Source organism: Plutella xylostella, chromosome 19, assembly GCF_932276165.1.
Source record: "Plutella xylostella chromosome 19, ilPluXylo3.1, whole genome shotgun sequence".
Classification (NCBI taxonomy): Eukaryota; Metazoa; Arthropoda; class Insecta; order Lepidoptera; family Plutellidae; genus Plutella; species Plutella xylostella.
The window spans coordinates 5,552,407-5,580,391 of NC_063999.1; the positions used below are offsets into that span (position 1 = coordinate 5,552,407).

Below are 27,985 nucleotides of genomic sequence, written 5' to 3' on the forward strand. Positions count from 1 at the left end.
TAACATTGATTAATAGCAGACACACAAGTGGCTTATTTATTCTGGAAATCTAAATATTCTGCTTTAATGAAACAATGCAAGTATAATACTTATAATAATAGATTTATTCCAAGAATCACAATGTAAATCCCTACAGTTAATACAAATACCACCACAAGTTAAAGCTTCAGTCAGATCGAGTATTACAGGCATCATACAGAATGTAAGGGAGGCACATCGGGATGTTCGTGTTTGTCTAAGTAGAACAGTACATACACGAGTGGGGTCACCACTCCCAGCGCAAGGAGGCAAAACACTAAATGATACCACTTGATGCCAAAGTCTGCGCCCTGTGACGTGAGCTGTTTCACAACCACAGTCTCTACCGGTACTCGGTCTTTGCTTGGAAGTAGCTTTGTGTCTTCAGACACTGGGTCTGTCATTTCCATATCTGTATAAGGTAGTACAGCTGGAGCTAGGGTACTGTTCATGACAACTGCATTGCAGTCTATAGAGAAATCATTTTCTTTTGTCTTTGAGTTGTTATTGTGGACACTGACGTCAGTCTGGTTGGTCGTGTTTTGTTGTATGGGAGTGATGGGCACTTGTTTTGATGTGGAAGGTGTTGTAGATGTTGGGATCATCTCTGTGAGGACAGAGTATGGAGTAACAGGCACTTTGACCGTCCGTCTTGCATAGATTTCATTGTCTTTATGTATATGATTTATTCTCTTTAGCTCTTGTATCTGAAAGTAAACAAGATAACACTTAGATAAATATAACACATACAGATTACACTCTCAAGAAATGTAAATAATAAGATTTAAGATATTTGCTATTAGATCATAATATTGACTTTGATTCTTCATCAAAACTGGCTAAATTAACTTGTACTAAACATCAATTATCATAATTATAGGACAACAAGATTAATGCATAAGTAAAACATAATACATTTAGGAAACATTAAATGATATTCCGATAACATATCTTGGATTGGATAATGTACCTATATCTTACTATAGTTGTAATCTCTATCAAATTATTGATGTTTTAATATTGAGATAGCCAAATGATAAATCTGCTACCCTTTGTCCTAAGAGTACAACATGCATGAATTTAGCAATATTTGTTACATAGATAGATCGTATTGAATAAATTAGTAGTAAAGTAGATCAAAGCAATACTAACAGAGCAGTGGAACCTCAAGGCTATGGCTTGAAGTGTGTCATCTTCTTGCACTTGAGCTTCTATGAAATGTTCTTGGGGCTTTACTCGGTATAGTTTGATTTCGTCGCCCTGGCCATCGTTCTTCTTGTTTCCCATCGTGAATCCCGTCAAGTCATCACCGCTATGCATGGGCCGCGTCCTGCGACACAACACTTCATTAGCACCACGTAAACAACTCGGGGACAACTACGATTCATCACAATATCACTAGACTCACCTTTGTTTCATTGTATTTTAACTACACAATTCTAGCACTAGTTTTATCTACCATGATCTGAATCAAAATAATTTACCTAGGCTATAAATTATTACGTGGATAGATAAAATTATAAAAAAGGAAATTAATAAAACAGCTGTCGTTTATCAACTTTTCTTGACAAAGAATTTTGTTTGACGTTTTTTTGTTTCATAAATTTAGTCTGGTGTTGCCATAGTAATAATACCACTATGAGATATAGAAATCTACCATTTTTGTTCAGAATCAGATTATTCGAGGCTCGAGGAGAACTTCTCTAAAGGTGCGTACAGACCGTCCCAACGAAGGATATTTATCGTTCGCTAGCGTTGGCTTCCGCACGCTTATTGGAGTTCGTTAATACGCCCAAATACAATTAGTGCTCGAACGAACGTTCGTTGGCACTTGATTCCGGTTCTTTTTTCTTTCATTCGCAATTTAATCATGGACGACGACAACATTTATAATTGAAAACATATCATCGTTAGTCCATTTTATGTTTTTCTGCATGATCTAAATGGCAGGAAATATCCACTTAATTATCAAATTGGACGTCTACACGCTACGCACTCTTGCTTCAACTGAGCGTACGTCCGTTGGCCTTCGCGACCGTCCAAACAGAGTTCGTTCAAATAGCTCGATTTCTTTGATGTTGCCGCCACGCTTCGGATCGCTGGCACACGCCAACGAGCGATCGTTGGCATTCGCTAAGCCGTCCAGATTGCAGCAACGAAGGCCAACGAAACCCGTTCGTTTGGCCGGTCTGTACGCAGCTTAACGAGAAAGCTTGACTGCTGCATCGGCATAAGGCACACACAACAGCCTTAATGATTAGGATATAAATACAGGATACCTCTTTAAAGCTGAGTACAGACCGGCCAAACGAACGCCAACGAATGGGTTTCGTTGACCTTCGTTGCTGCAATCTGCCCTGTATTATGTAATGATAAATATCCATCGTTGAGCGTTCGTTGAGCCGGTCTGTACGCAGCTTAAAAGCCAAAGCATAGTGTGCACTTGCACGTGTAGATATGGAAGAATCCATTTCGTACTTTAGTTTTTTCATTTATTAGTTAAATATTCCCTTGCCGATCATCAGGCGCTGGACCTTATTGCTATTTTTAATCAGATTTAATTCAATCTTGTTGTTATCGTGTCGGTGACTAACACAAGAGTTAGACTAGGTTTATCACCGTGGTGAATGGATGGAGCAGTCAAATTAGCGGTAGTCCACTTTCGCTGTGCCTTAGTTCCTGCCTTCATAGGTGCACCGGGTGTGCCTATATCAGGAACAGTTAATACGTCACTCGAGGAGGCTCCTTCCGTGTCCACTAATACCTACCCTGATTACACCTACCGAGTAGTGGCAAGACAGTATCCTCGGCCAATGAATAGTATAAAGTACAGACCGGCCCAACGAACGCCAACGAAAGGGTTTCGTTGACCTCTGCAATCTGCCCCGTATTAAGTATGATAAATATCCATCGTTGGGATAACCGTTGGCGTTCGTTGGCCCGTTCTGTACGCAGCTTAAGGGCGAGGCCCCATTTAATTACTTCGTTTTTTTTTTTTTTTTCAGGTGATGTCATAAATCTAAGTATGGTATGGTACAATGATGGAATAAACGTATTTTATTATAATTTATTAACTCGAGTATTTTACACAACAGTAAAGAACATAAATACCTTTGGTATTGCGGCATGCATAGCCACTGGTATAATAATTGCACATAATTATTTTTCTAACTACCTACTGTATGTACAAAAAGTACATTAATACATAAAAAACTGATGCATCATTAATATTTATTACTTAAATTTATTAAAAATAGGTAACACTGGTTGTATTAGATGCGTAAGATATTAAAACTGATTATAAAGTTGATTATTGTGGCATACTATGATGCTAAAGTTATACTTATTGCCTATAGGGCACGAGTAGGTTAGTAGGGCATAATACATTTTCAAATATTGGAGTTTTTAAATTGCAATTTTATTTGACGTACCAATCAATACCTTTCTTATTTATGATCCCTCAAAAGTGTAACTTGTCGGCCGAGTATTCATAATTAACAAAAAACCACTTACAAACACATAGGTACAGATTATGCGGATTAAATCGTTGCTAATTTTATTAAGCATGGGTAAAATAAAATATTTATAAAATAGACGGTACGGCAAGAAGATACCTTGGAAATAGTTAATTGAAAATATATCACAGTAAAAAAATGCTGCTCACACAATTTACATAAAGTAAAACATATCTAAGGATACCTAAGAAGAGCTTCATTAATTATGCACAGATAAAACACTGTCTCCAAATAGATGAATCCACTCATCTTGGACTTGACTGTACTGTATTAAGTTCACATTTAACATAAAATACTCACTTATTTAATTTCATATTGAATAAACAGCAGTCTATTAACATAATAATTAATTGTTGATTAGGTACAGGAATGTGTGCTATTTTATTTTATAAGGTATTTTAATAAAGTTACAAAAGTTTATTTGCAATTCCTACTTTTAAGCATAATACGTGGCGACTAGGGGTCAATCTACAGTTTTAGATTATAAATATTTACATGTGATTACAAAAATCGTTTGTAGAAATATATTTACAGTTGTGATTAATAAAAATAAGACCTCATATTTGTGCCCGACTAAGATTTCTGATTTACTAAAACCCATCATTTAAGACTTAGGGGTGTCCTGCACCAACCCTTAAATCGAGATTAAAAGAAAGTGAAAGATTTAATCTCGTATCTCAGATTAGAACGATACATTTTATCCCAGATAAATTTAAGTATATCTTCCAATATTTTCCATACATGTATCGTTTATTGTTACCTATGTACGGTAAAAAATAATTGCCATTCTTAAAGGCGAGACATACCTAAAGTGAGTATTATATCTATCGAGATTATTAAGATATTGCACAAATTTATGCTAGCATTCCAAAGAATTCTAAATTAATTCGAAAGAATGCTAGCATCATATAGCAATAGCATCAGCATATTATCTTTCAATTTAATATTATATGGCGCTATTCGTTTATGAATAACCAATTAAACCACTAAACGTGTGGTAACCGCGGACGAATATGATCCATGTACTTTATTTGAAGTGGATAAAAATGACTGATTTCTGCTTATTATAAAATGTGCCTATTAAAATTTAGTGACTATAATAAATTATCACAACATATTCTTAAAAACGACTAAGATGCGATAAATAAAAATGTAAGTAATATCAGGGCGTTTTCTGTAACTTGGTATATATCACAGGCTGTGATTAGAAGCCTATAGAAATTTTTAAATATTCTAAACGTAACATTATGCATACCTATAAATGCTATGAAAATATTTGAGTACACTGCGTATGGAAAAAACCTTTAGGTAATAACCGGTAAAACCGGTAGGAATACGTTTGAGGTACTTATATTGAATACGAAGCTACAGAGATTCATGTAATCGATCGTGAAATGTTAACAAAAGTAGTGTACAAAATATGATTCATGAGACATTCCGTTTGTTCCAATGTAAGAAAAAAGGTGTGACATACATGAAGGGTTACATAAATAATCCAATAATAAGCCAATCAGAGTCGCATCTATGGAAATGACTGTTACAATAACCAATCACAAGAGCTCTTACCATTCGAACCGCCGGTGGCGCCATCTACTAACAGCTTCGAGTGTGCATTCTACGCTCCACACTTGTCTTTTTCATCGAGCAGAAAGCCCTACATTACTAATCTTGTCTACCATTCAGTGATGCGGCTGCTGAACCGCACGACGGGGCCGGCTCATACATTATCAAACGCCTGGAAGTCCCCGGGCCAGTTCTCTCTCCGCGCCACCTTGTCCGACCCTGTGCACGCGAAGAAATCATCGCCTTCGAACGGGTCGGTTTCCCTCACGAATATATTCACTGACTCTGACTTTTTGATATCTCGGTGTTGTTGTGGCGGTTTGTTTCTTAGTGGTGGTAGTTCTCCCTCGTCTTCTTCAGCTATGGAGGCGGTCTTGGGGCGGGGGGCGGGGGCGGTGAAGTCGTCTTCGAACATGGAGCGCGGGCTGACGGAGTCCGAGTCGAAGCGGAAGCGAGTGGCGGGCGAGTCGCCGTCGCGAGCGCGCGTGCTGTTGGCCGACATCGGGGACGCGGTCTCTTCCGCTTCGAACGCGAATCTGGGGATGCAATGTTTGGGAGATTAGTTTCGGTGTGCAGTTTAACGGTAACTTTATGTAGATAAGTATATTTAGTATTTCTGGTAGGTAAATAGGTAAGAATTACTTATTTGGTATGGATGAATCGGCGGAAGAAATAGATGGAATTCTGGCAAATTCTATTTCTGCTTTAGGAAATGCTACAGAACTGCTATCAGGGTGTCCACTCAGAATGCTCCAAAAAATTCCCTGACTTTTCCCTGACTTTCCCTGACCGTTTTAAAAAATTTCCCTGACCAAATATCAACATATAAACCTAATTTAAGTAATTTGAAGACAAAATCTTGATTTCAAAGTTTTACATTCATTTGTTTGACACTTATTATAACTTGACTGCGTAAAATATGTATACAGGGTCAGCAAAAATTGTATATTAATTGGGAAGTATAGCACTTAACACACACTAACGTTGTTCTACTTCTAAATATTAACGACACAATAAATTACTATAGGTTTATAGTTATTTCTGTTCTCTAAATTTGCTATAGATTCAAACTTATAGGCACCTCAAGCAACGCAATTTTTGTGATCAAAACTGCACCGAATCATGCCGTTGTTAAACAAAAACAATGTATTTTTTAACGACGAAACCTACCGTCTAGAATATATTATGCTGAAACGATTGACATCAACATCAAAAAGAATTGTTGATATTTACTTGGTGAATAATGTTTGTCACGAGCTACATTCATCTCTATAGCACCCGAGCCCCGGGGCTTGAGTGCACAAACGATAGCAAATGTTTTCCTAAATACCTATTTCTCGAGGTTCCCTCTTAAGCCTTAGGAGGTCATACTAAACAACTTTTGTTGTGTGGGTATTGAAATTTTCCGAAAAAAAAAACATCATCCGCATCCGCCTTGCAGCTTCCTTATTCCAAGTTGCTATACTGCCTAGTTTAATAGTCTGACCAAAATTAGACTGATTACCATAAAAATAGAAATTGAAACCGAAATAGAAATTGAAACAGAACCATTTTTTTTGTATGGCTCTCTCCTGCCTGACAAAGTTGTTACTTAGTTGTGTTTTATGGACTTTGATTAAACATGTAGGACAAAATAGATTAAATTTTTGCTCTGCTAAATAAGTAAAAAAACCGACTTCAAAAAACCACTAAAATGTAAGAAATAATTTAAGGTTTACATAAATTGTACTCGTATGTGAGAGTACAAATATACCTAAGCAGGAACTGTTCTTTTTTGATGTTGGTGCGGTGACAAAGTAATCTGAAGAAATATGACACCAACTTCAAAAAAGAACATTTTTTTTATTATTATTTTATTTTATAGTTTTTAGTTTATTTGCAATAATTTACAATCGAAAGTAAGGTGCAAATGATACCAAAAATTCCTACTAATCAATACGAATCATTCAAGCCTAAACACGAAGTAGTTGCTATATACCGTTGAGGAGTTCCCCTGACTGCCTTCCGTTTCCATCATCAGATCAGCTCAAGGTCACCATCATATTTTTTTGTTATAAGAACTATATTTACGTTTTTAATTTCATTAGTATCGGTTAATATGTGCCCAAAATGGAAATTCGTACCCTGTTTTTACCCCTTTACCCACCCTTGAGGTGAGATAAACTTCTGAAAAAAAAGCTCAACCCAAATACAACGAAAAAAGATTTTTCAAAATCGGTTCATAAACGGCGGAGTAATCGGTGAACATACATAAAAAAAAAGATCCCGACGAATTGAGAACCTCCTCCTTTTTTTGAAGTCCATGCTGCACATGTAGGTTTCGGCTTAGTATACCCTTTCTGCAACATATATATACTGTATATACGAGCTGAGTCTGGGATCTAGCTAATCTTTTAGAATTCCTACTATTTTTTCCAACTGTCATATTTTATTAAATCACTCAGATTTAAAAAAACTTAATTGTATAAGTAATTATTATAGTATAATAGTAAGGATCAGTCAAAAATATTCCAAAACTAAACGAGATTTTATTTTATGACTTATGTGTTTCACGTAAAAAAGAAGTATTATTATTAAAGGAAAGTACTAACAATTTTGCTAGAAAAAGGTCATTTTTCCCTGACTTTCCAGGTGGCCCATCAATTTCACTGACTTTCCCTGACCACCTAGAGCTTCCCTGACTTTTCCCTGACTTTCCCTGACTTTCCAGATAGTGGACACCCTGGCTATATATACTACATAACTGCGGATTTGGACTGTTCTTATTATTTCTTTTTTTAATTATCTATTACTTAGAAGATTCGTATATGTATAATTATTTTTATTACAGATGGTAAACCATATCCATAGCAAACGAAAAGCGGGGCTAAACTCGCAGAATAAGAATCAAATTTATGTACACATATTTCACACCTTACACCACTACACAACACAAACTACCCAAACCTACACATAAACACTATACCTCGTCCCCTCCAAACTCGAGTACGGCCCTCTCTTCTTCCCAGCCGACGACGGGGTATCCACAAAGTCGTTATCAAAGGGCGAGTGTTCCCTATCCCGTGGCGAGAAGTCATTGGAGAACCTCTGGTCCCTAGCTCTGGTTCGGTCGTGGCGGCGGCGGCGGTCGTCGCGGCGTGGGGGGGGTGCCCCCGAGCGGCGCGACCACGACATTGTCGCGCCGTATCTGTGGTGTTAGTGGGTTAGTGAGCAAGCTGCCAAAGTACCACTGTCTGTTATAATGTGGCAAGTTACTTGGCGACCCTCCTTGCGGGGTGAAAGAAGTGGCGGGGGCGAGGTAGCACGACATGCTACACACGTAGAAAAGTTTGCCCGGATTAATCTCGCGATAGCTTGTAACTATTTCTGACGTAGGTAAAATTTTATTCTATGAGTGTTCCCGTAAATGTCATATTTAGCTTAAAATTTATAGTTTGACAGCATTAAAATTTGGATGTTTACCTTCAGAATATCTACCAATTTGAATTTATTTATGTAAAAGTGTTTTATTTAATAAATCAATTTCCATGCCACTTTCATGTTCACTCTCTGTTTGAACTTGTTCATCGTCGTCGTCATCCTCATCTTCATCATCGTTTTCATTAACTTCAATTATAAATCTAAGACAAAAACCAAAAAACATTATACCTACTTTGAAGTATAATGTACTAGAGTACGCCAGTCATATATTAGTTCAGTGTACACCTATAATATTTTATGTTTAATTTACATTAAATTATAAAAAACAAACATACCTGTCCAATACATCGTCAAATACTCTATCAGATTTATAATATTCGTCTTAATTTTTTATGACATGGTCGTCACAATTTCTCCACTTTTCAGGCGAATAATTAGAGAAAAGCAACTCTAAGTCTTTTATCTCTTTATCTAAGTTAGAGTCAATCGACGTTCTTGCGAGCTCGCCTTTCACGTACCGCCACACAAGTTCAATAGGATTTAAATCCAGGTAGTATGGGGGTAGGCGAAGCACGATATGACCATTTTCTTTCAAAATTTCATCAATTTTGTAATTTTTCTCTGTGTTTTGCTCATTAATTACTTTCATTAAATCACATAAATTTTGGTTGCTTTCCTAGTTACAAGAACTGACAACTGACGCACTGTCATATGGACTCTTCGTCTTTGTTGTTTACTTTTTCGTATCTGACTGCGCAGTACCTACCAACCTTTAACCGCGTAGCATGACTGATCCGGTACGGTGTTCTACAAGAAGCCCCTATATTGAGACATTATACGATTTGTTGTTTTTAACGTTATTTTGTTGACGAATTATAGATACCTAATAATAATATAATGATAATATTAAAAAGGCCTCAACACTCATCCTAAGACTAATGGTCTCAGGATCAATGATCTGATGTGGGTCGCACTCAAATTATGACAGACTATATAAGACATGTGGCCGCCTCGGCTGCGCGGCCGAGACTGCCGTAACAATGACATGCAGTGCACGCGTTGCCCTTCCCCGCTACCCTCCCGCTACCCGCTGTCGTCTTGGGTACCTCGTCCCCTCCGCGTCTTTCACCCCGCAAGGAGGGTCGCCAAGCAACTTGCCAATCTATAGTTACTATTTTTATAGGGATGGAATTGGAATAAAAGTGTTTGAGTTTCGTGGTTGCAAATATGATACGGTGGTACGAGGGTGGTGGTGGTGAGTTGGTTTAATAATAATTAGAGTATTGCAAGTATGAATATGTTAAATATGTAATTACACAGACTTTTATTAGTCAAATAACGTAAAGAATATTATGTACAAATAGAGTATTCGTTAGTGTTAGATTTACCAAAACCAAGAAAGCTGTGTTCAGTTTCAGTGCACCTTGAGACCATATAAAAATAAATATTTCTCTCAAAAATAGGTAGACTTACCGCCTGTCAGGGTCTTCAGCCAGTCGCAGCTCGGCTCGACGTCTCGACTCGCGCCATCCTAGCGAACCGTAGTTGCGTTCTGAAGAAATGCACAATTTTATTTTTGATATTTCTCTAATTACCTAATCCATAATACCATAGTACAAAAGTACATTCGAGAGCAATGGGCATGGATTACAACCACTTACATAGTCAAGTTCGGGCTTTCATACTGTGTGTCAGGTCAGCCATGTACATGTATTTAATGCCGCGATAAAAAATAGCCTATGTGTTAATCCAGGGTGTCAGCTTACAATTTTATTAAATTCAGTTCAGCGGTTTGACTTGAAGAGGTAACAAACATACACACATACTTACAAACATACAATCGAAAAACATTACCCTCCTCCTTCGGCAGTCGGGTAAAAAGCAAAGATTTATAATAGTTACCATCTCTCCTATACCGGTGTTCCGGATACCGGTCCCGCGGCGACGAGCGCCCCGAGCCGCAGCCGTCGCTGTATCTGCGGAAAAAAATATATTTTACTTATAAAATACATAATCAGCTTGTGACGAAACGCAACCGAATAGGACCTAATATCTGTTCAATTGATAGAAATAATGTAACTTCGAATATCTGTATAACGTAAGCTGTATACGCTCAGTGTTTTATGTAATGTACGTAATTAGATAGATAGAATGTTCTTTATTTGTACACAAACAAGAACAGAAGTTACTTATAACATATACATATTGCTTTGAAACCCACACATAGGCACAAAAATGTCGGTTTTCAAGACAACTTTTGGATGGTAGATGATATTTATGGTCAAATAGGGTCAAGTGTACTAAATTTTTTTTGTGTAAGTATGTATGTTGTACGGCAGAATTTTTACATAATGATATACTTACTCATCGTCGTCATCCCACGAGTGGTGCGGCTTGCGATACCGGTCCCTCTCTTTATCCCTGTAGTCCTTAGGCAACCTCTCCCTCTCCCTACTCCGTGAGTCCCTATAGTCCCTCTCCCTTTCCCTGCTATACTCCCTATCCCTGTCCCACACATCTGTATCCCTATCCCGACTTCTCCTGTCTCTTTTCTCCCTGTATTCTCTGTCTTTACTGTCGCGTCGATCGCGGCCGCTGCCCGAGTCTCTTCTATCTCGCTCCCTTGTGCTGACTGAGTCTTTTCTATCTCTTTCTCTCGTGCTGACTGACTCTCGTCCATCTCGACTGATGTCTCTGTCTCGCTTGTCACGTTTTTTGTCTTTGTCTCGCCCGCTACCGGAGTCTAGGCATTCTCGCGAGCCTTGCGATGAGTTGTGTCTGTAATGGAATAATAATGTATTAATTAGATACAACTGTAAGGTACCTACACAAATATAAATTAATCTATTTACTGTGTGCAAAAAAGCTTGTGGACCCGAACCACTGGTTCGAAAAATACGCAGAACGCAATGAATGCTGATGACGCAGAATGGGTAGAATTTTTGTAAGTATGTATGGATGTTTGTTACTCTTTCACAGGAAAATGGTTGGAGCAATTTTGATGAAATTTGTTTTTGTAGAAATTGGACACTTATCGGTACTTTTTATCTTAATATTTCCACGGCAAAAGTTTTTAACGCGAAGCGAAACTTGCGGACAACAGTTGTTTACATTGCTATTTATATCGTAAAAAATAAATATATATCTCTAAAGAATACATAATGATGAAATTTACCTGGACTCCCTGTGGTGCGCGGCAGCGCGGTGGTGGCGCGGCGCAGGCGGTGGCTCCTCCTCCCACGGGGACACGTCGCGAGACGATGACGACGTTTGACCTGGTAAGACAAACAACATTCTTTTAATTAAAATTCTATAGACCCCTGTGCCATTCCCTTTTGACTTAGTATACAACTCTTTCAACACCTTTATGATTGCTTCTGTAGAACGCATCGACACAAAGGGTCGGAGTTCAATTATTGGGTCGGACCTGGGAATTTGTTTTTATTTTCTAAATTCTGGTTCAAATCTTAGATAGAACGTTGACCACCTGATGGCCTATAAATGTAATGACTTTTTGAATCTTATGTACTCTACAACCCTGTAAAAATGGCTTATGTATATCGAGTACGTATACTAACGTGTCCGTATGGGCGGGGCGGGCGCGCGGCGCGGCCACGGCACGTCGGAGTCTCGAGAGTCGCTGGACCACGACGCATGTAGTGTAATAGAATTATATACTTACATACCTACTTTCGTACATATGTATAGAGCGGGCTTCTGGGCCCTAACATGAAATTAAAAACACAAATAGATAGATCATATTCGGGGATCGAACCCGAGGATGAACACTTGAAGCAGAGCTTCGACCGCTAGACCTCAGATACATCTATGAATCACGCACAATATAGAGGTATATATAACGTGTGCGTATGGGCGGGGCGGGCGCGGCGCGGCCACGGCACGTCGGAGTCTCAAATCACTGGATCACGGCGCAGTTATTGCAATAGATAATTTAATATACTTGCGTACGTATGTGTAGAGCAGGCTTGTGGGTCCTAACCAGAATTTAAAAACACAAATAGATAGGTCATTGTTCGGGGACCGAACCCGAGGTTTCTAGATTGAAGCAGAGTTTCGACCGCTGGACCACAGACACATCTATGAGTCACGCACAATATAGAGTATGTATACTAACTAACGTGTGCGTATGGGCGGGGCGGGCGCGCGGCGCGGCCACGGCACGTCGGAGTCGCGCGAGTCGCTGGACCACGACGCAGCTAGTAGAATAGAACGATATACATACCTAATATGTACTTACTTGTGTTTGTGTATGTATGTGTAGAGCGGGCTTCCTGGTCATATTAAGAATTAAAAAGCACTTATTAATAGATAAGTCATTCTTGGGGATCGAACCCGCGCCCTCTAGATTGAGGCAGAGCTTCGACCGCTAGACCACAGATACATCCACAAAGCCAGTATAAATAGAGGTATATACTAACGTGTGCGTATGGGCGGGGCGGGCGCGCGGCGCGGCCACGGCACGTCGGAGTCTCTGGAGTCGCTGGACCACGACGCAGTTATTGCAATAGATAATTTAATATACTTGTGTACGTATGTATGTGTAGAGCAGTCTTGTGGGTCCTAACCATAATTTAAAAACACAAATAGAAAGGTCATATTCGGGGATCGAACCCATGCCCTCTAGATTGAAGCACAGCTTCTTCCGCTAGACCACAGTTACATCCACAAAGCCAGTATAAATTGCGGTATATACTAACGTGTCCGTATGGGCGGGGCGGGCGCGCGGCGCGGCCACGGCACGTCGGAGTCTCTGGAGTCGCTGGACCACGACGCGCGCGCCGCCAGCACCGACCAGCGGCCCTCGCCGCGGACCTTGTCTGTACAGGAATAAGGGACATATTTGGTCAAAAAATTATTTAACCCAGGCGTGGCTACTAGTAATTTTTCAATGATTTTAGCTCGTAATTCAATTTACTAAAGTTCAAAATAACCTCGGGTCTGTCTGGTTAAGGGTTAAGTCACTAAGCACATAAAGACTAAATCACAGCTGTTTAGTGCTAATGTAGACGTAGAGTCTTGCCTAAGAAACAGGAAGCGTTGTCACTCTGAGAGGTTCATAATTCTTAAGGATTCGGCTCAGTTTTGCTATCACTGCATGTATCTATGGTAAGCTGGTACTTAAAATTCTTATAATATAAAGTTAACTCCGGAAATCTCCTACCCTAAGTTTATTTCTACTAGCCATAATAAACAACCCATATATACCCAAGATACTAACAATTACCTTTAGTGTCTGGCGACGACGCACTGGCCACATCACTCAAGGACCCGGCAGACAGTCGCGGCGGTGGCTGAAGCTCATTCATTGGTTCCTTCTTGGGCAATACCTCACTCTTCTTACTCACACTCACGTCCACCCTCAGCTTCTCTTCAACCTTATCTCTAGGCACCGAAGGGCTCTTTCTGAACGCGTCATCTACGTGCGAAAAGGACAGAGAGCTATTGTCGATGCAGTCGAAGAAATCTGAGTTGTCGAACCCGTCGGATTTCTCATCCGATCGCTTTCGCTCTTTCGGCGCTTCGGGGGGTAAAGATTCAAATTCGTCAGGCGGTTCTGTTATCGTTATTTCTCTTAACGCCGCATATCGATCGCTATTATCATCTTGTTTTTGTTCTATCAAGTTGGTATCTCTTGGCGAAACGCTTCTTCTGGCTTGTTCTATTTGTAGGGTCTTCATAACGTTTTTTATGTCTTCTATTTTTGAGTCTATTTGGTTGGTCGGTTTGGGACTGACGGAGTTTCTGAACATGTTGAAGGAGTCTAGAGTGAGTTCGTCGAGCGACTTTATTGGGCTTCGGCTGATGTCCATGGCTTGTTCCTTCTCGTCTCTGCGGCTCGACTCCTGCGCAGGCAGCGTGTCAGTGAGTGACGTCACTTCCTCCTTGTCACTGTCTTGTTTCTGGTCGGCGTCGCCGTTTTGTTTTTCGTCGTCCAACGGGTCGAGTATTGAGCGTGTTTTGAGTTCCTGAAAGTAAAAGAAAACATTATTGTATATAGCTGTTCCCGCGCGCTTCGCTTCGCCTTAAAAAGTTTTCACGTGGGAATTCCGGGATAAAAAGTAGCCTATGTTCTTTCCCAGGGTCTAGACCGTATGTATACCAAATTTCATTCAAATCCGTTAAGTAGTTTTGGCGTGAAAAAGTAACAGACAGACAGACAGACACAGTTACTTTCGCATTTATAATATTAGTTAGGATTAGGATTAGGATTTATTGATATTATGATTCTTATAAAATATAACTTCTAAATCATGCCATATTCAGTGGCATTGTCCTGACTAAAAGCACCCAACATAAAATATATTCAAATAAATAAAACGTCATACCTGTTCCTGTATCTCCCTAAACACTGCGTATCGGTCGTACGACGAGCCCGCTTTCTGGTCGAAGTCGTCGAAGTTGGCTACAAACGGTGTACTAGAGTCATTTGTAGGCGCGAAGTTATCTTCGAACTGGTCAGAGGATAGTTTCTTTGTCTCTTTGATTGGTTTCGGCAAAGAGGATGTTTTAGGCGGATTTTGATGACTAGTCGTGTATTCTGGAAGCGTTGTCGTGTACTCTTTTGATATTTTAGGTGGTTCTGTGATTTGTTCTGCGAGTTCTGGACGGTGGATTTTCTGTAAAAAGGAGATATGAAAAGGTTTAAGTAACAAAACAATTTAACTGTTTAATGCACTTTCAATCATAATGAACCAATAGCGATTAAGAAGCGTAAATTTTAGTCTTATTGAAACAACATTTTAGAACTCAGTTATATGCAAAAACTATAATTAATAATACGAGAATTTATATCGACACTTATTACATTTGCAAAAGTACACTTACCGCTTTGTCGACGTCGGAAGCTAGGTAGGATCGAAGATACGTTGTTAGCTGAGGTAGGGTCATGGAAGATAACGTCTCTTCGGGAACGTGTAGTCTGAAAATGTAAAAAAAAATACATTTTAAATTCCAACACACAGAGTTGATTGGTACATATCTAAAGGTAAATGAGTAATGACTCTAACGACTATTCGCTTCTCTCCATCAGCCAGTTATAATCTTATGATTGACATAGGCCACTCTCAATCAGTGGCACAACACTATATCCCATTCCACGGGGACACATACTGACATAACCCTTATTACATTCAAATAAGGGTAGTTTTTGTTTGTATCAAATGTCTTTCCTCGTGGAATGGGATATATATATTATATCCTCAGTCAGCTGTATTGACGATACATTAGCCTGTTCCTGGTCTGCACTGGATACACAGGTGACACCGTAACTATAGGGGGTAACGTAAACCTGCTTCCAGATCTCGTTCGAGCGGCGGGTTAGATTCCCGCCTAGCCAAGGGCAAAATCCTAACTAATATTATATGTAAATGCGAAAGAAACTGTGTCTGTCTGTCTGTCTGTCTGTTACTCTTTCACGATAAAACTACTAAACGGATTTGAATGAAATTTGGTATACATACGGTCTAGACCCTGGGAAAGAACATAGGCTACATTTTATCCCGGAATTCCCACGGGAAAACTTTTTAAGGCGAAGCGAAGCGCGTGGAAACAGCTAGTATATTATAATTATAATTAATAGAGACCTGTGCGCCAGCTCGGGCATGCTGCAGGTCAGCAGCTGCGCCAGCGTGATGTCGAAGCGGCGCGCGGGCGGCGGCGGCGGCGCGCAGGGGGGCAGGTACTCTTCCGAGCTGCTGTACGTTATTGAGGAGAGGCGCGGCTTGGTCGAGCGGTCCGCCTGGAATAGAGGTGAGATTGGATGATGATGGATTGATGGGTCTGAATTAAAAGGGGGAAATTGGTAGGGTTGCCTGAACAGCATAGGGTGTGTGTATGATTGAATTGGCAAACATATCAATCATCAAATTGAGCTATATACCTAACTGGACTATCTTATTTTTTGCGTGTCGACGAAAAACTAATGAAGTTGGTAAATATTTAATGTCTACACTGCACCACTGGTCGGTCATGAGAGCGCGCGGGGCATGTTATAAAATGCAACTAAACCATAATTCAATCACTTTATACCAAAATCTTAATTTACACTTATTGCACTCATCCCCAGCAACACTCACCTTAGGCTCCTTCTTCCGGCTAGGCGGGGGCAGCGGCGGCCCCTCACTATCATCCGTATCATGCGGGGGCACGGGCGGCGGCTTGCCGGGGGCCACGTCTGTGGGCTTCTTGGGGGGTAGCGGGGGCGGGGGGGACGCACTCTCGGTCGCCAGCTTGGAGGCGGGCTGGGGGCGCTGGCGGATCGAGCCGCTGTCCGACTGGGGGTGGAAGGTTGGATCTGATTGGTGGTTGGTAATCGATGGCGAATATATGAACTGTGTTGTACAAATCACTAACGAGTGGGTGATTTGGTAACAGCATCAAGTCTGTTGTTTTGAAGAAATGCAATGCATAGTTGTAATTTTAGGTTGCATAAATTTATGTATGTCGAGTGTGGTGAATAAAAAATTACATTCTTCCGGTTTTTTTTTAAATAAGTATCTAATTGTATTTTGTCTGTGAGATTATCTGAACTTTAAAGTTTTTGTAAAAATTAACAAAACTGAACCGAAAACTCACTACTTTTTTTTAACTAAACACAAAAATACTGAATGAATGAATTTACAAATATTCAATATTCACCTGTCGCTGCAGGCGCGGCGACTTGGGCGCGGGCTCGGGCGGCAGGCTCACCTGCAGCGGCCCGTTGAACACGTTCTTAGCCACCGACTCCAACCGCCGCTCCTCAAGCCTGTCTATCGCCATGTCCCGCAGTTTAGCCTTATCAGGCAACACCGTTACAGGCTTCGGAAACTCCGGCAGGTTCATAAACGGGTCGTCCTTGAACGAGTCCGAAAACGGATCGGCCGCGTCGAACGGATCCGTTTCGGCGAACGGATCCGACGAGAAAAAACCCCCCGAATACATCGAGCTCGGCTTAGCGATAGTCACGGTCCCGCCCGATTGCCGTGAGAGAGAAGTGAGCGTCGCGCTATAGTCGGCCTTCTCGGTCGCCACGTCCGCTAGGAGCGGGGAGTTAGTCGTGTGTACTAGGTCTTTGAGCTGTTTCTTGGGTGGGTTTTTGAGCTCCTGAAAGAATAGTTTTTTGTCAACGTAAGGTTTACTGCGGCCGGTGCCGAGCGGGTCGAGGTCCGTAAATACGTCGAAGCCGGCGCGCGCGTCCACCTGCAAAAGGTATTACAATTCACTATCGAATTGCAACACTGACACTTGCGTGGGCACGGTTAGAGAGTGGGAGGTGACTGGCGACTTTTGAAATGAGCACTTTGGAAGTACGGGAGCACACTGTGCGATATGGCGCCACCAAAGAGTGTGCTTTATAAGTTTGACAATCAACTGGCATTTTTTTTTATTACAAGAAGGAATTTTTGTTGTGCGGCGCCGCACACTGTGCTTCCGCATACTACTGTGTTAGTCATTACGATCTTTGAAAGTGTGGGTTATATAATGGCTTTTTTTATCTTTTAGATTGTAATGTAATGGAGAAGATTTTTCAAGCAAATAATGCTGACGATGTATTGACATCTAGATATTACTTGAAACCATTTATATATGCAGATGTGGTATCTAAATCTATATCATAACTATGTATTAATAATACAATCGCGAGCAATGAAAACGTTCAACCCCCTAGATAAGTTGCTATGTCACTGGAACTTTTTAATTGCTCGCGAATGTAATTTATCTACCCATGTAGATACAAGGTACAATGGAATCGTGTGAACGTAAATTAAATTATATGGATGATGCCACCAATAATCAATAAAGGCACATGTATTTCAATTGGATCTCAATATTTTATGGTACAATTTAGTTTATGTTGAAGCGTTGTATGCTACAGAACACCAAATAATCTAGGTATTAGATCAAGCAATGGTTACGATTGGGTGAGAATTAACAATGATAAATACCTACAAATGCTCAATTCAAAAGGCGAATGATCCATGTTAATGAGAAAGTGGAGGGATGGTTCAATGATATTGTTTTTTCTAACCGTGACTACGCAGTAACTTTCGCGACATTTAAGGTACATGCAAGTTTCTACGTATTTAAAAGCGAACATCAAGTGTAACAAGGTAGGAACACAATCTAGAACATAGAAGGGAGTTAAAGGCACCGGTTGGTAAGGGTTCAAAATAAATCATTGCTTATTGTAATAATACAGCTACATATTATAAGAAATGCAAATTAACAAATTATAATACATATTATTACGTAATATTGCGTTAGATAGTATCAGTATCACAATTTCGAAAGGTTTAAATTCTTAAATTAGCTATCTATTACAATAAACAAACTAAGATAACACATAAATCCCCTTACACGTTGGCTAGTATTTGTGGCAAGTAAACGTATATTACTGCTCATATTTTGTAATATGTATTTGCAATTTAACTATCATACATACCCTACAATGGTTACAATATAAATAATTTCTACTTGCCACCTACACTAATCAGTTGGTAAACGGGACTAAAGGTACTTAATTTCAAATAGCGTTGGATAAAAGGTCAAATGAAGGCGTTATAACCCCTTTGTATTTTAGAGTGTCAGGATTTGTTGAAATCATGCCTCACTACGACCTTTTGTTGAATGCTATTTATAAATAAACTATAGGGTGTTGCAAAAGTGGTATGGTGAGCGGAAAGAGTATGACTAAACCAATTGTGCCTCTCCCCTACTGGTCGTTGGCGGTAACAGCTCTACATACTCCTCTCTAATCCTTCCGACTTACTACACCACTATAACAACACCCAGTTTAAACAAAACACAAACAGTAACACAAACAGTAACACAACCCTACCGGCGGCTCCACAGCCTCCACAACCGTAGCGGCACTGGGTACGACGGGCTCGAAGTCCGCGGCCACCGTCGTCAGGTCGAAGGGTAGAGCCGTCTTGTTGGGGCTGAAGATGGCTCGGGTGGAAGTGGAGGCGGCCGGGGTGCTGCGCCCGCGGGTTGATGAGCCTGATGGAGGTGGGGGTAGCAGGCCGCGCTGGAAAGATATGGAATGGGTTTTGAGTTATTTGATTAGAACAAATTTGAAGGGATAGTTAAATGAGTAATGTTTATGAAAGAAATATCCTAATACGATAACAACCTTTATATTTACACATAAATGCACCGTAATTGATGGGTAAGATGAAACAGGTTTAGGAATACTCTCGATATCATAAAATTTCAAACAAACTTTTAATGTAATCGACATAACAAAACATAAAACAATTTGAAGCCAGATTTTTGGCTTCCTACCGAGAAAATCTGCGCAGAATCGTATATGCCAAAGTACTACAATGTAGAATGACTGTTTTGAGGCTATGTGCTGGCAGACTTAGGTACATAATAAACACTTTCATCGTCTTTCATGTGCAACTAAAATAACAAAACACAAACCTGCGCGCCGCTCGAGCCCGGCACAATGAAGGAGTCCCCGAACGGGTCAGTAATGGACTGGCCCATTGTGCAATTAAACCCCTCCGAGCTTTCTGGAACGTCGTTCGACATGGAGGAAATAGTACCTTTGTGTAATTAAAACAATATAAACAAAACACAAACCTGAGCGCCACTCGAGCCCGGCACAATGAAGGAGTCCCCGAACGGGTCGGCGGGCGGCGTGAGGCCCTCCACCTGCGTGAGGCCGCGCCGCAGCGAGCTCAGCTCCTGCTCCAGGTCCACCAGCTCGGCCACGCCCCCCTCCGCGCTCTCGGGAGCCGCCGATGTGGAAATGGACTCGCCCATTGTACAATTAACCCGTTCAGGAATCTTCAATGTGGAAATGGACTCGCCCCATGTGTAATTAAACCCATCTGCGCTTTTTGGAACCTTCAACGTGGAAATGGACTCGCCCAATGTGCAATTAAACCCGTCCGCACTTTCTGGAACTATCGATGTGGAAATGGACTCGCCCATTATACCGCGCTTTCTGGAAAGTTCGACGTGGCAAAAATGGACTCGCCTAATATAAACAAAACACCAACCTGTGCGCCACTAGAGCCCGGCACAATGAAGGAGTCCCCGAACGGGTCGGCGGGCGGCGTGAGGCCCTCCACCTGCGTGAGGCCGCGCCGCAGCGAGCTCAGCTCCTGCTCCAGGTCCACCAGCTCGGCCACGCCCCCCTCCGCGCTCTCGGGGGCCGCCGATGTGGAAATGGACTCGCCCACTGTTGACAGTGCCTGTGGGGAATAGGATGGTGAGTGGGTGTAGAGGTAGAGGAAATGAACTCGCCCACTGTTCATAGTTACTTGCGGGGAAAAGGAATAGGTACCTAAATGAATTTGTGTGTGTACAAAAGGAGCCTACTCGAGTGACGTTTTAATTGAACTTTATATACTTTTGGCGCATCCTAGGAAGTCAGTGAATAAAGCTATTCTGATTGGCTTATTCCTTTCACTACAGTGACCCTAGTCGTGTTCTATTGTTTGTCACCGACATGCTTAGCAGAATATTGAATTGTTTTATTGGAAGTAACTATGTGTTATAGGTATACATGTAGACTTTGTTGGTAGGATAAACAATAGTTTTAAGTTCTGTTAGTGCACATAGTGAAACATTGAAAATAGACTATACTATATCTGCTTAGGTTTCAGAATACAAATTCTCTATGACATAATATGAACCACCGTCTTATGTCCTCACATTATTATGTACACATGTATGTGAAACATGACAGATAAAGTACTGTAAATTTTGGTGCATATTAGCAAAAAGTTAAAAAAATGTGGTAAGTAAGTGAACTACTTCAGTGTGCATCTCAATATTGCATTACATACTGTGAGCCGTATTCTTAGACCTTCCTCGCTCTCGTAATGCCGAAAAAACATGCGGCGCCGTTGTTTCCAAAAACTTTTAATCTTAACCCAAACAGTCGGCATGATTTTAAAATTAAATATTACGTAAATTTTGATTAACTAAATAGCAACACTAACCCGCCACGGCACTTTTTTGTAAGCAGAAAACAATGTGACTATTGGCATTATATACCACACAATAAACAAATCTTAAAACTTATTATGATTTCTTTTGAAAAAAGTGCAGATGTGTTCTATGCAATTTGCGCTTTTGAACTGACCAGTGACCAGTACATACAAGAAAGGGCAGATTGTTTAGTGTCATATCGTCAAGTTATTACAAAACACATTACTGTAATAGATATGAATCACCTGTGTATTGTCATTGGATAGTGATCTGCGATCATTGGAAATAATTATTTAATTGACAAACACATAGTTACGTATTACATAATTAATATGAAGAAATTGTAATTGATGATAAATTACTAACTTACTATACCAATACTTTAATCTGTGTAGTACTAATAGTACTATATAATATGATAATGATTTTCATAATTTTATAATACGATTACCACTGTTTGTCCTTAACAAATATTTTTCATCATACTATTACATTTATATTTAACTACATATATGTTGTATATTTAAAATGTATGCCAAAAATTTTGAACAAATAAGTATTTTTTAAATGAATAAGTACCTATGTCATTGGAAGGAAGTAGGTACTACCGTCATACCAGAAATGAAAAGTGATTACCAATACGATATTCATTGTATGACTGTAGTAACAATAACAATAGACATTGACTTTACGTGTTTGTTTAAGAATGGAATGCAAAACACGAAGTTGCCTATTTGAAAAAATATTATTATGTATGTACGGTGGCCTGCGCCTAAAAGTATACAGGAGGAGTTTTTAAAATAGCGATCTCAAGCTCACATGCTGCTCAAGCACATCCACATAAATACCACTGCGACACACATCACACACAACACGTCCCCGGATTTATAACAGATGTAGCTGGTCCCTTCATCATCAGGGATCGCTATTTTGAAACTCTGCCTGTATACTTTTAGGCGCAGGCCACCGTACGTATACTTAACATTCATACTTTAGCACGGAATTGTCTCGTGTAGTGTGCAGACAAATTACTGCAACATCAGGATCAATAACCAATGTATTGTGTAATTAAATAAAAACCATTAATTATGCACTCATAAAAACGTCTAAAGCCTGTGATAAATTAATTTTACGAGTCTCTTCTACGACTTTATGGCAGTGTGATTAAGGTGTAAAACAATACGTTTCAAGGACCAAGGTATAACACGGGCAGATAATAAAGAAAGAAGAATAACATATCAACGGACTCATGCCCTATTTGTATGTCTATCAATACCCCGCTCTTACTTATGTAACAGTCGCCTTTTTTATTTTGTTTCTTTATCTGTTCTTTTTTAATTTAATTTTCGCATTTCTACATTCCAGACAATAACAATTCTTACACCACTGACCTTAGACTTAGTTTCGCTGGGCGCGGAGGGCGCGTGCCGGCTGACACCACTTGTCACCGTCTTGCCCTCCAGCTGCTGCTTGGCCAGCTCTATCTCTTTCTTCTTCAGCTCGAACACCACTTGGAAGAGGTCCCGCATCGCTATCACTACCTGGAAGCGGAGAGGTCAGGTTATGTTGGAGTGTCCGTATCTTAAAGTGTACTAATGTTATGAGAGTACATGTATGCTGGTTTGATCTTCTTTGACGCAAGAGTTGGATAAGAAGTTGCGAATAATATGTATTGTGTAGATACCTATATACCCACTGCTCTACAAGATCTTGAAGGTCTTAGAGTAAGTTGAAAGGAGGTGACTCCAAAATTAACCCCTGAGTTACCCTATTAGGTCTCTATACCACTATTGCAACACCCTGTATAACAACGAACGTAATTTACCTATAAGGTAGGTATTGAAACAATAACAAGGTAAAGTAAAGGAAAGTGGCAAGTTAATTAGAGCGAAACAAAAATATCTCAAGGAAAGTTTCGACTCGTCTTAGTGAAAGTTTTGAAATTCCGTTTATACAAAGCCTATTGACGTCAGAAGGAATCTCAGGAGTTAATCAGGACGGCCCACTCACACTTCACCAATCGATATAGAGTATTCAATCATGACAATTCGAATAGGAAATTTAGAGTAAGTACCCACTTGATTTGAGTATCTTTTTAATAAAGGCTAGTCGACGTATAAAGTATCGATTTAAGTAAGTACTTAAGTAAGTGATTTCTTAAATTCTCCTACATATCATACGTGTATCAAGCAACATACCACCCACACACAAATAACTGAGATGAATGCGGTGACATTGACCTCTTTCGGTGGTGTCGGTAAAAAAGTACTTACAGTTAATAATTGTTATGTTACAGACAATTTCCGTCCATTTAACTCTATGCTGAAACCAAGGGTTCATATTTGTTTATGTACCTCTAGTTCGACTGTTACTCTTCTTAGATGTAGATGACAACACTAGAGCTTGTTCATGGTTTTGTCACCGTGTTTTAGCCTGACAGATTAGCGTCAGCCACTGACTACCCAAGGTGCCTATTAAGGATGTTACCCTCTCAATGTTGTCTCAATGTTACCCTGATATTACTATGTTTAATAACTCAACACTTACTTGACTAGCAGCTTTATCAGTCTTAATGCCGAAGAACCGGTGGCCGGTGTCTGGAGAGCCGAATATGTATCCGAATGCTCTGGAGTCCGTCATGTCTTGGGCTATGAACGAGATCTTGTGCACTGGATGGTGGTATAGCGAGTCCTGGGGAGAAAATATATCGTGAGATAGTTATTGCATATATTAAGGTATGGGTGAGGAATGCTTTAGACTTACCACGAACGCACATTAGCAATCGACAATCCTAGTAGTCTCGCTTGCTTGACAAATATGATGTAACTTGTATGGATCTGACGGATGTTTGACTGGCGAGCGACGCTGCTCATGGATTGTTATTTTCTTACGTGTCAGTGGTGGTACGGTAGCTTTGGGATATAGATAATTATTTTAGGCAGTGGACTGTGATAATTTGTATGAACCTAGATGACATTGAGGTGAACTTCATCATCATCATCATCATCATCATCATCATCATCAGCAGCTCGTAACGGTCCACTGCTGGACGTAGGCCCCAAGGAGCGCCTCACGTATGTTGTCAAGCGATTAGGTTGGTGGATCATAGTAGCTGAGATAGACTCTACATTTATTGCTATAGGTATTATACTTGACTATTTCTTCAATTGACGCAATACATTGTATAGGGCGCTTGAAATGAAATGTAGAATAACTGCATTTGTTGATTTGAACCAATCGACTTCATTTGCATTGCAATAAACATCGGACAAGGACATCAAAGGTCAATGTCTAGGGTTTCTCTATTCTGTTTATATTTTAGTAACATCGAAATTAAGTAACTTATTTTGTTAGATAGGCGTTCTCAGTTGTAAAACTAGCAATTAACTAAGCATATTTAGTTTTTTTTTACAAGCTGTGTTTATTAATGTAATACATATAGTTAGGTATATTAAAGATTTGCGTGTTCTTAAATTAATTTAATAAATCTGCGAACGGTCAAGGTTACCAATAATAATTTAGAATTGTAACGAATCAGTATTCAAGATGTGCTAATTTCTTATTTCATGGCCAGACACTAGACGCCAGCACGCGTTTAAGATAAAACAAATTGGTAGGTAGTAGATGATTTATATGTAAATCCTCCATCCTATATAGTTTACGAAAACAGTCCAACTAAATACACAACATAACATACCCCAGTCTTATCATCCCGCAGCCTCAGTCCATCAATAGCCACATGGACTTGTATCCTCTGCTTGTGTTCGCCCGCCGCCCGGATCGCCATCTTGAGATCCGCCAGCGCCTCCTGGCACATCCGGTCGCCACGTGCTTCCGGCACCTCGAGCACGCCTATCAACTTGGCGCGAAACGACACGCCTTCGCCGAGAAACCGCCCCGGCTCGTTCTTGTCTATGGTCATAGGGTTGCGAGTTATTGTTTTGAGCTTTTGAGCCAAATTATGGGTGGGTGAAATGTTTGGTTCGATCAGTTGTTGGGTAAGTAAAAGAAGGTTAGGTGAACAAAACCGATAGGGAAAGAGTTTAAAGAATATTAGTAGAAAAGATAAATCAAACCTACGAAAAGCACAGCACAGAAAAACTGAAGTGATTAAGAAAAGCCAATGTGAAGAGCACTACACTCAAACTCAACTCAGCACAAAAAAAAAACAAAAAAGCTGATAATATGTGGCGTATATTCGTAACCTTTGCTCAGTAAACTTTTTAAGTCTTTCGGGCTCATTTTCACAACTACCATTATCACTGTCACTGCGCTTGCACACACACAACTGACTGCAAAATATAAATGTGACCTGTCCTATTTAGTTCCCTGTTTACAGCCGCATGGCCGGTTAAATTGAATTTCCTGTTTTTAAATTTAGAAGCACGCGTTAGTCAGGGGATCGGGATCATTACCTGAGGATATCCTATAAATTCTCCTATAGACATTATAATTTCTAGGTATAAGAGCTAAAGAGCTAACAGCTATAGCAGAGGAAATATTCTTAATTTTAAACACACTCGCTCTAGAAGTCTAGATAGTCAATATAATTGTTATGTATATTATAGGTAGTATAGTAATCCTAACTAATATTATAAATGCGAAAGTAACTGTGTCTGTCTGTCTGTCTGTCTGTTACTCTTTCACGCCAAAACTACTGAACGGATTTGAATGAAATTTGGTATACATACGGTCTAGACTCTAGACCCTGGGAAAGAACATAGGCTACTTTTTATCCCGGAATTCCCACGGGAAAACTTTTTAAGGCGAAGCGAAGCGCGCGGGAACTGCTAGTTACTTATACAATATTTCTTCATCCGTAATTAATTATTATTTATTTAGTTAGGCATTTGGATATATTATAGGTATGGCTTACTTTTAAACAAGTCACCTTTATTTCGCGTAAACATGTCTGGTCACTAGACACACAACGATGTTCAAACATTTCTGAAGAAACATTAAATTAGAAATATCTTGTCGAGTTCATGTCATGTCTCCGACTGATAACGTGATAATAGTGGAAGTGTAAAGCGGAAGATATCATTAAATAAATATTTTATGTTCTTCTGAACATCATATACTTACCTAGCAATAAAATGATAATGAGAATGTTTAAAAAGTATAGGTACAATGTGAGGGTGCCGAATAATTTATGAAATTAAGGACCTAAACTCTACATATAGGTACTACCATACCAATCGTCATCAGCCAAAGTGCACCACATCATGTTCTTATTTGTAGAGATACCTAGCTATAAGAATAAGAATAATGTTTATTTCCATAAAAAATGGTATGTTTAATTTGTAATGTGTATTTTATATCCATAACAATTAGAATTAAGTAAAGCTACACAGTGTGTTAAAAGTGAATGCTGAAGCTGAATTAGTCAGACACCCCTATTGGATATGTGATATTCTTCAACACATGATTCGTTGGTAATTACCTAATTGCGCCCTCGAAGACCTACAAGCTCTGAAGCAATTGTGTTCTCTGACAACAGGCAGTGCCAGCATGCTAGGGCTACCACCAGACAACTGAGTGTAATGAGAATCTTACGGACATAAAATAAAAAAGCATTGAGGCCGACTCTAATAGCAGCACAAATATTCTAATTGGAACTGTTGAAATTCTTAATAGCCGGCTGGAGTTAATAAATCACTCACACCCTTAGACTTAATTTCAGATAATGTGGCATTAGCGCCAGCCTCAATGTGATTTTGCTATTCAGAATAGGACTTCGATCTCAGTGTTAACCCTCAGTGTTAATAAGGGCATGGGATGGGAGTATGGATCCAAGGTTGTTTTGAACTTTAACCCATTGAATGAAGAGCGAAAACCAATTAAGCTATTAGTACATTATTAAGGGTCATCCAAAAGAGATCACTCGTTTCACTCAGCTGCTGGGCAGAAAGCAACAGGGACATGTAACATCCACTCATCATCAGCACCGCGCCACACAGTACTCACCGAACTGCCGCAAAAGGTGTTGGAAATGACACACCTGCATATTGACCGCTTAATAAAAGTGTTAGCTAAAACGTCCCCGCACCGGCGCCGCCCCGGACACTGTTCAAAACACCGGGAGTCACTATCACTAAGTATAACTAGCAAGTGAGTCAACAAGGATCAGTGGGACAGCCGACGGCATGCACAAACAGAAATACGCCAAATTATAATACAAAGCGGTCAAGTGAATCAGAAGTTTACGTCTAGCATAACAGTTCCGTAGGAAATATAGAGTAAGGAAAAAAGCTTAGACTAAACACGTATCGCACTCACATTTGCAAGGGCTAGTTTTCTTACGGAGGGTTTGCATTGGAAAATCAGTCGGTAACTTGTGATTGAACATCGGGACGGGTTAGTACTACGTTGCGTTCGTTAGCACTGAAAAGATTGTACACAGTCGCATTCACTGACACGGTATCTCGGATAGTATGGCACTGGGTAGTAGCGTAAATGCAACATTTAGGTTTCACGAGATTTATTGATTTTCGCGTCCGGCTGTCGAGTAGCGGCGG

General features: G+C 40.0%; 2 protein-coding genes across 6 annotated transcripts; both read right to left on the reverse strand.

The window, feature by feature from the left end:
- Positions 1-81: 81 nt before the first annotated feature.
- LOC105388031 (lysM and putative peptidoglycan-binding domain-containing protein 4) lies at positions 82-1,597 on the reverse strand. Its single transcript, XM_011558864.3, has 3 exons — positions 1,427-1,597; positions 1,171-1,348; positions 82-725 (listed from the first exon to the last, which is right to left on the reverse strand). Exons 1-3 carry the CDS (start codon positions 1,435-1,437, stop codon positions 192-194), a joined length of 723 nt encoding a protein of 240 aa, XP_011557166.2. The 5' UTR covers positions 1,438-1,597; the 3' UTR covers positions 82-191.
- A 1,468-nt stretch (positions 1,598-3,065) lies between these two features.
- Positions 3,066-27,816, reverse strand: LOC105388050 (protein disabled). Of its 5 annotated transcripts, XM_048627654.1 has the most exons (19): positions 27,747-27,816; positions 25,165-25,379; positions 24,015-24,158; positions 22,859-23,008; positions 20,531-20,725; positions 19,357-19,548; positions 17,175-17,717; positions 16,613-16,810; positions 16,121-16,275; positions 15,363-15,456; positions 14,864-15,154; positions 13,762-14,503; positions 13,235-13,354; positions 11,692-11,791; positions 10,881-11,294; positions 10,419-10,492; positions 9,990-10,068; positions 8,062-8,283; positions 3,066-5,632 (listed from the first exon to the last, which is right to left on the reverse strand). In XM_048627654.1, exons 1-19 carry the CDS (start codon positions 27,814-27,816, stop codon positions 5,251-5,253), a joined length of 4,380 nt encoding a protein of 1,459 aa, XP_048483611.1. In that variant the 3' UTR covers positions 3,066-5,250. The 5 variants fall into 5 exon arrangements, with proteins under 5 accessions (XP_048483611.1, XP_048483609.1, XP_048483607.1 ...); XM_048627652.1 differs by lacking the exons at positions 20,531-20,725; positions 22,859-23,008; positions 24,015-24,158; positions 25,165-25,379; positions 27,747-27,816 and adding an exon at positions 20,109-20,294 and having other exon boundaries at positions 13,756-14,503; positions 17,175-17,621; XM_048627650.1 differs by lacking the exons at positions 20,531-20,725; positions 22,859-23,008; positions 24,015-24,158; positions 25,165-25,379; positions 27,747-27,816 and adding an exon at positions 20,109-20,294.
- Positions 27,817-27,985: the final 169 nt, after the last annotated feature.

Bases quoted from the DNA above. Each gene is read 5' to 3' on its own strand.
- LOC105388050 (XM_048627654.1), bottom strand. From the start codon at position 27,816: ATGTTCAATCACAAGTTACCGACTGATTTTCCAATGCAAACCCTCCGT. The intron at 16,276-16,612 runs GTGAGTGTTGCT...CCTCTATTCCAG, and splicing joins GCCGGAAGAAGGAGCCTAAG to GCGGACCGCTCGACCAAGCC. The intron at 15,155-15,362 runs GTAAGTGTACTT...TCCTTTTTACAG, and splicing joins CTTCCGACGTCGACAAAGCG to AAAATCCACCGTCCAGAACT.
- LOC105388031 (XM_011558864.3), bottom strand. The intron at 726-1,170 runs GTTAGTATTGCT...GTTTACTTTCAG, and splicing joins CCTTGAGGTTCCACTGCTCT to ATACAAGAGCTAAAGAGAAT.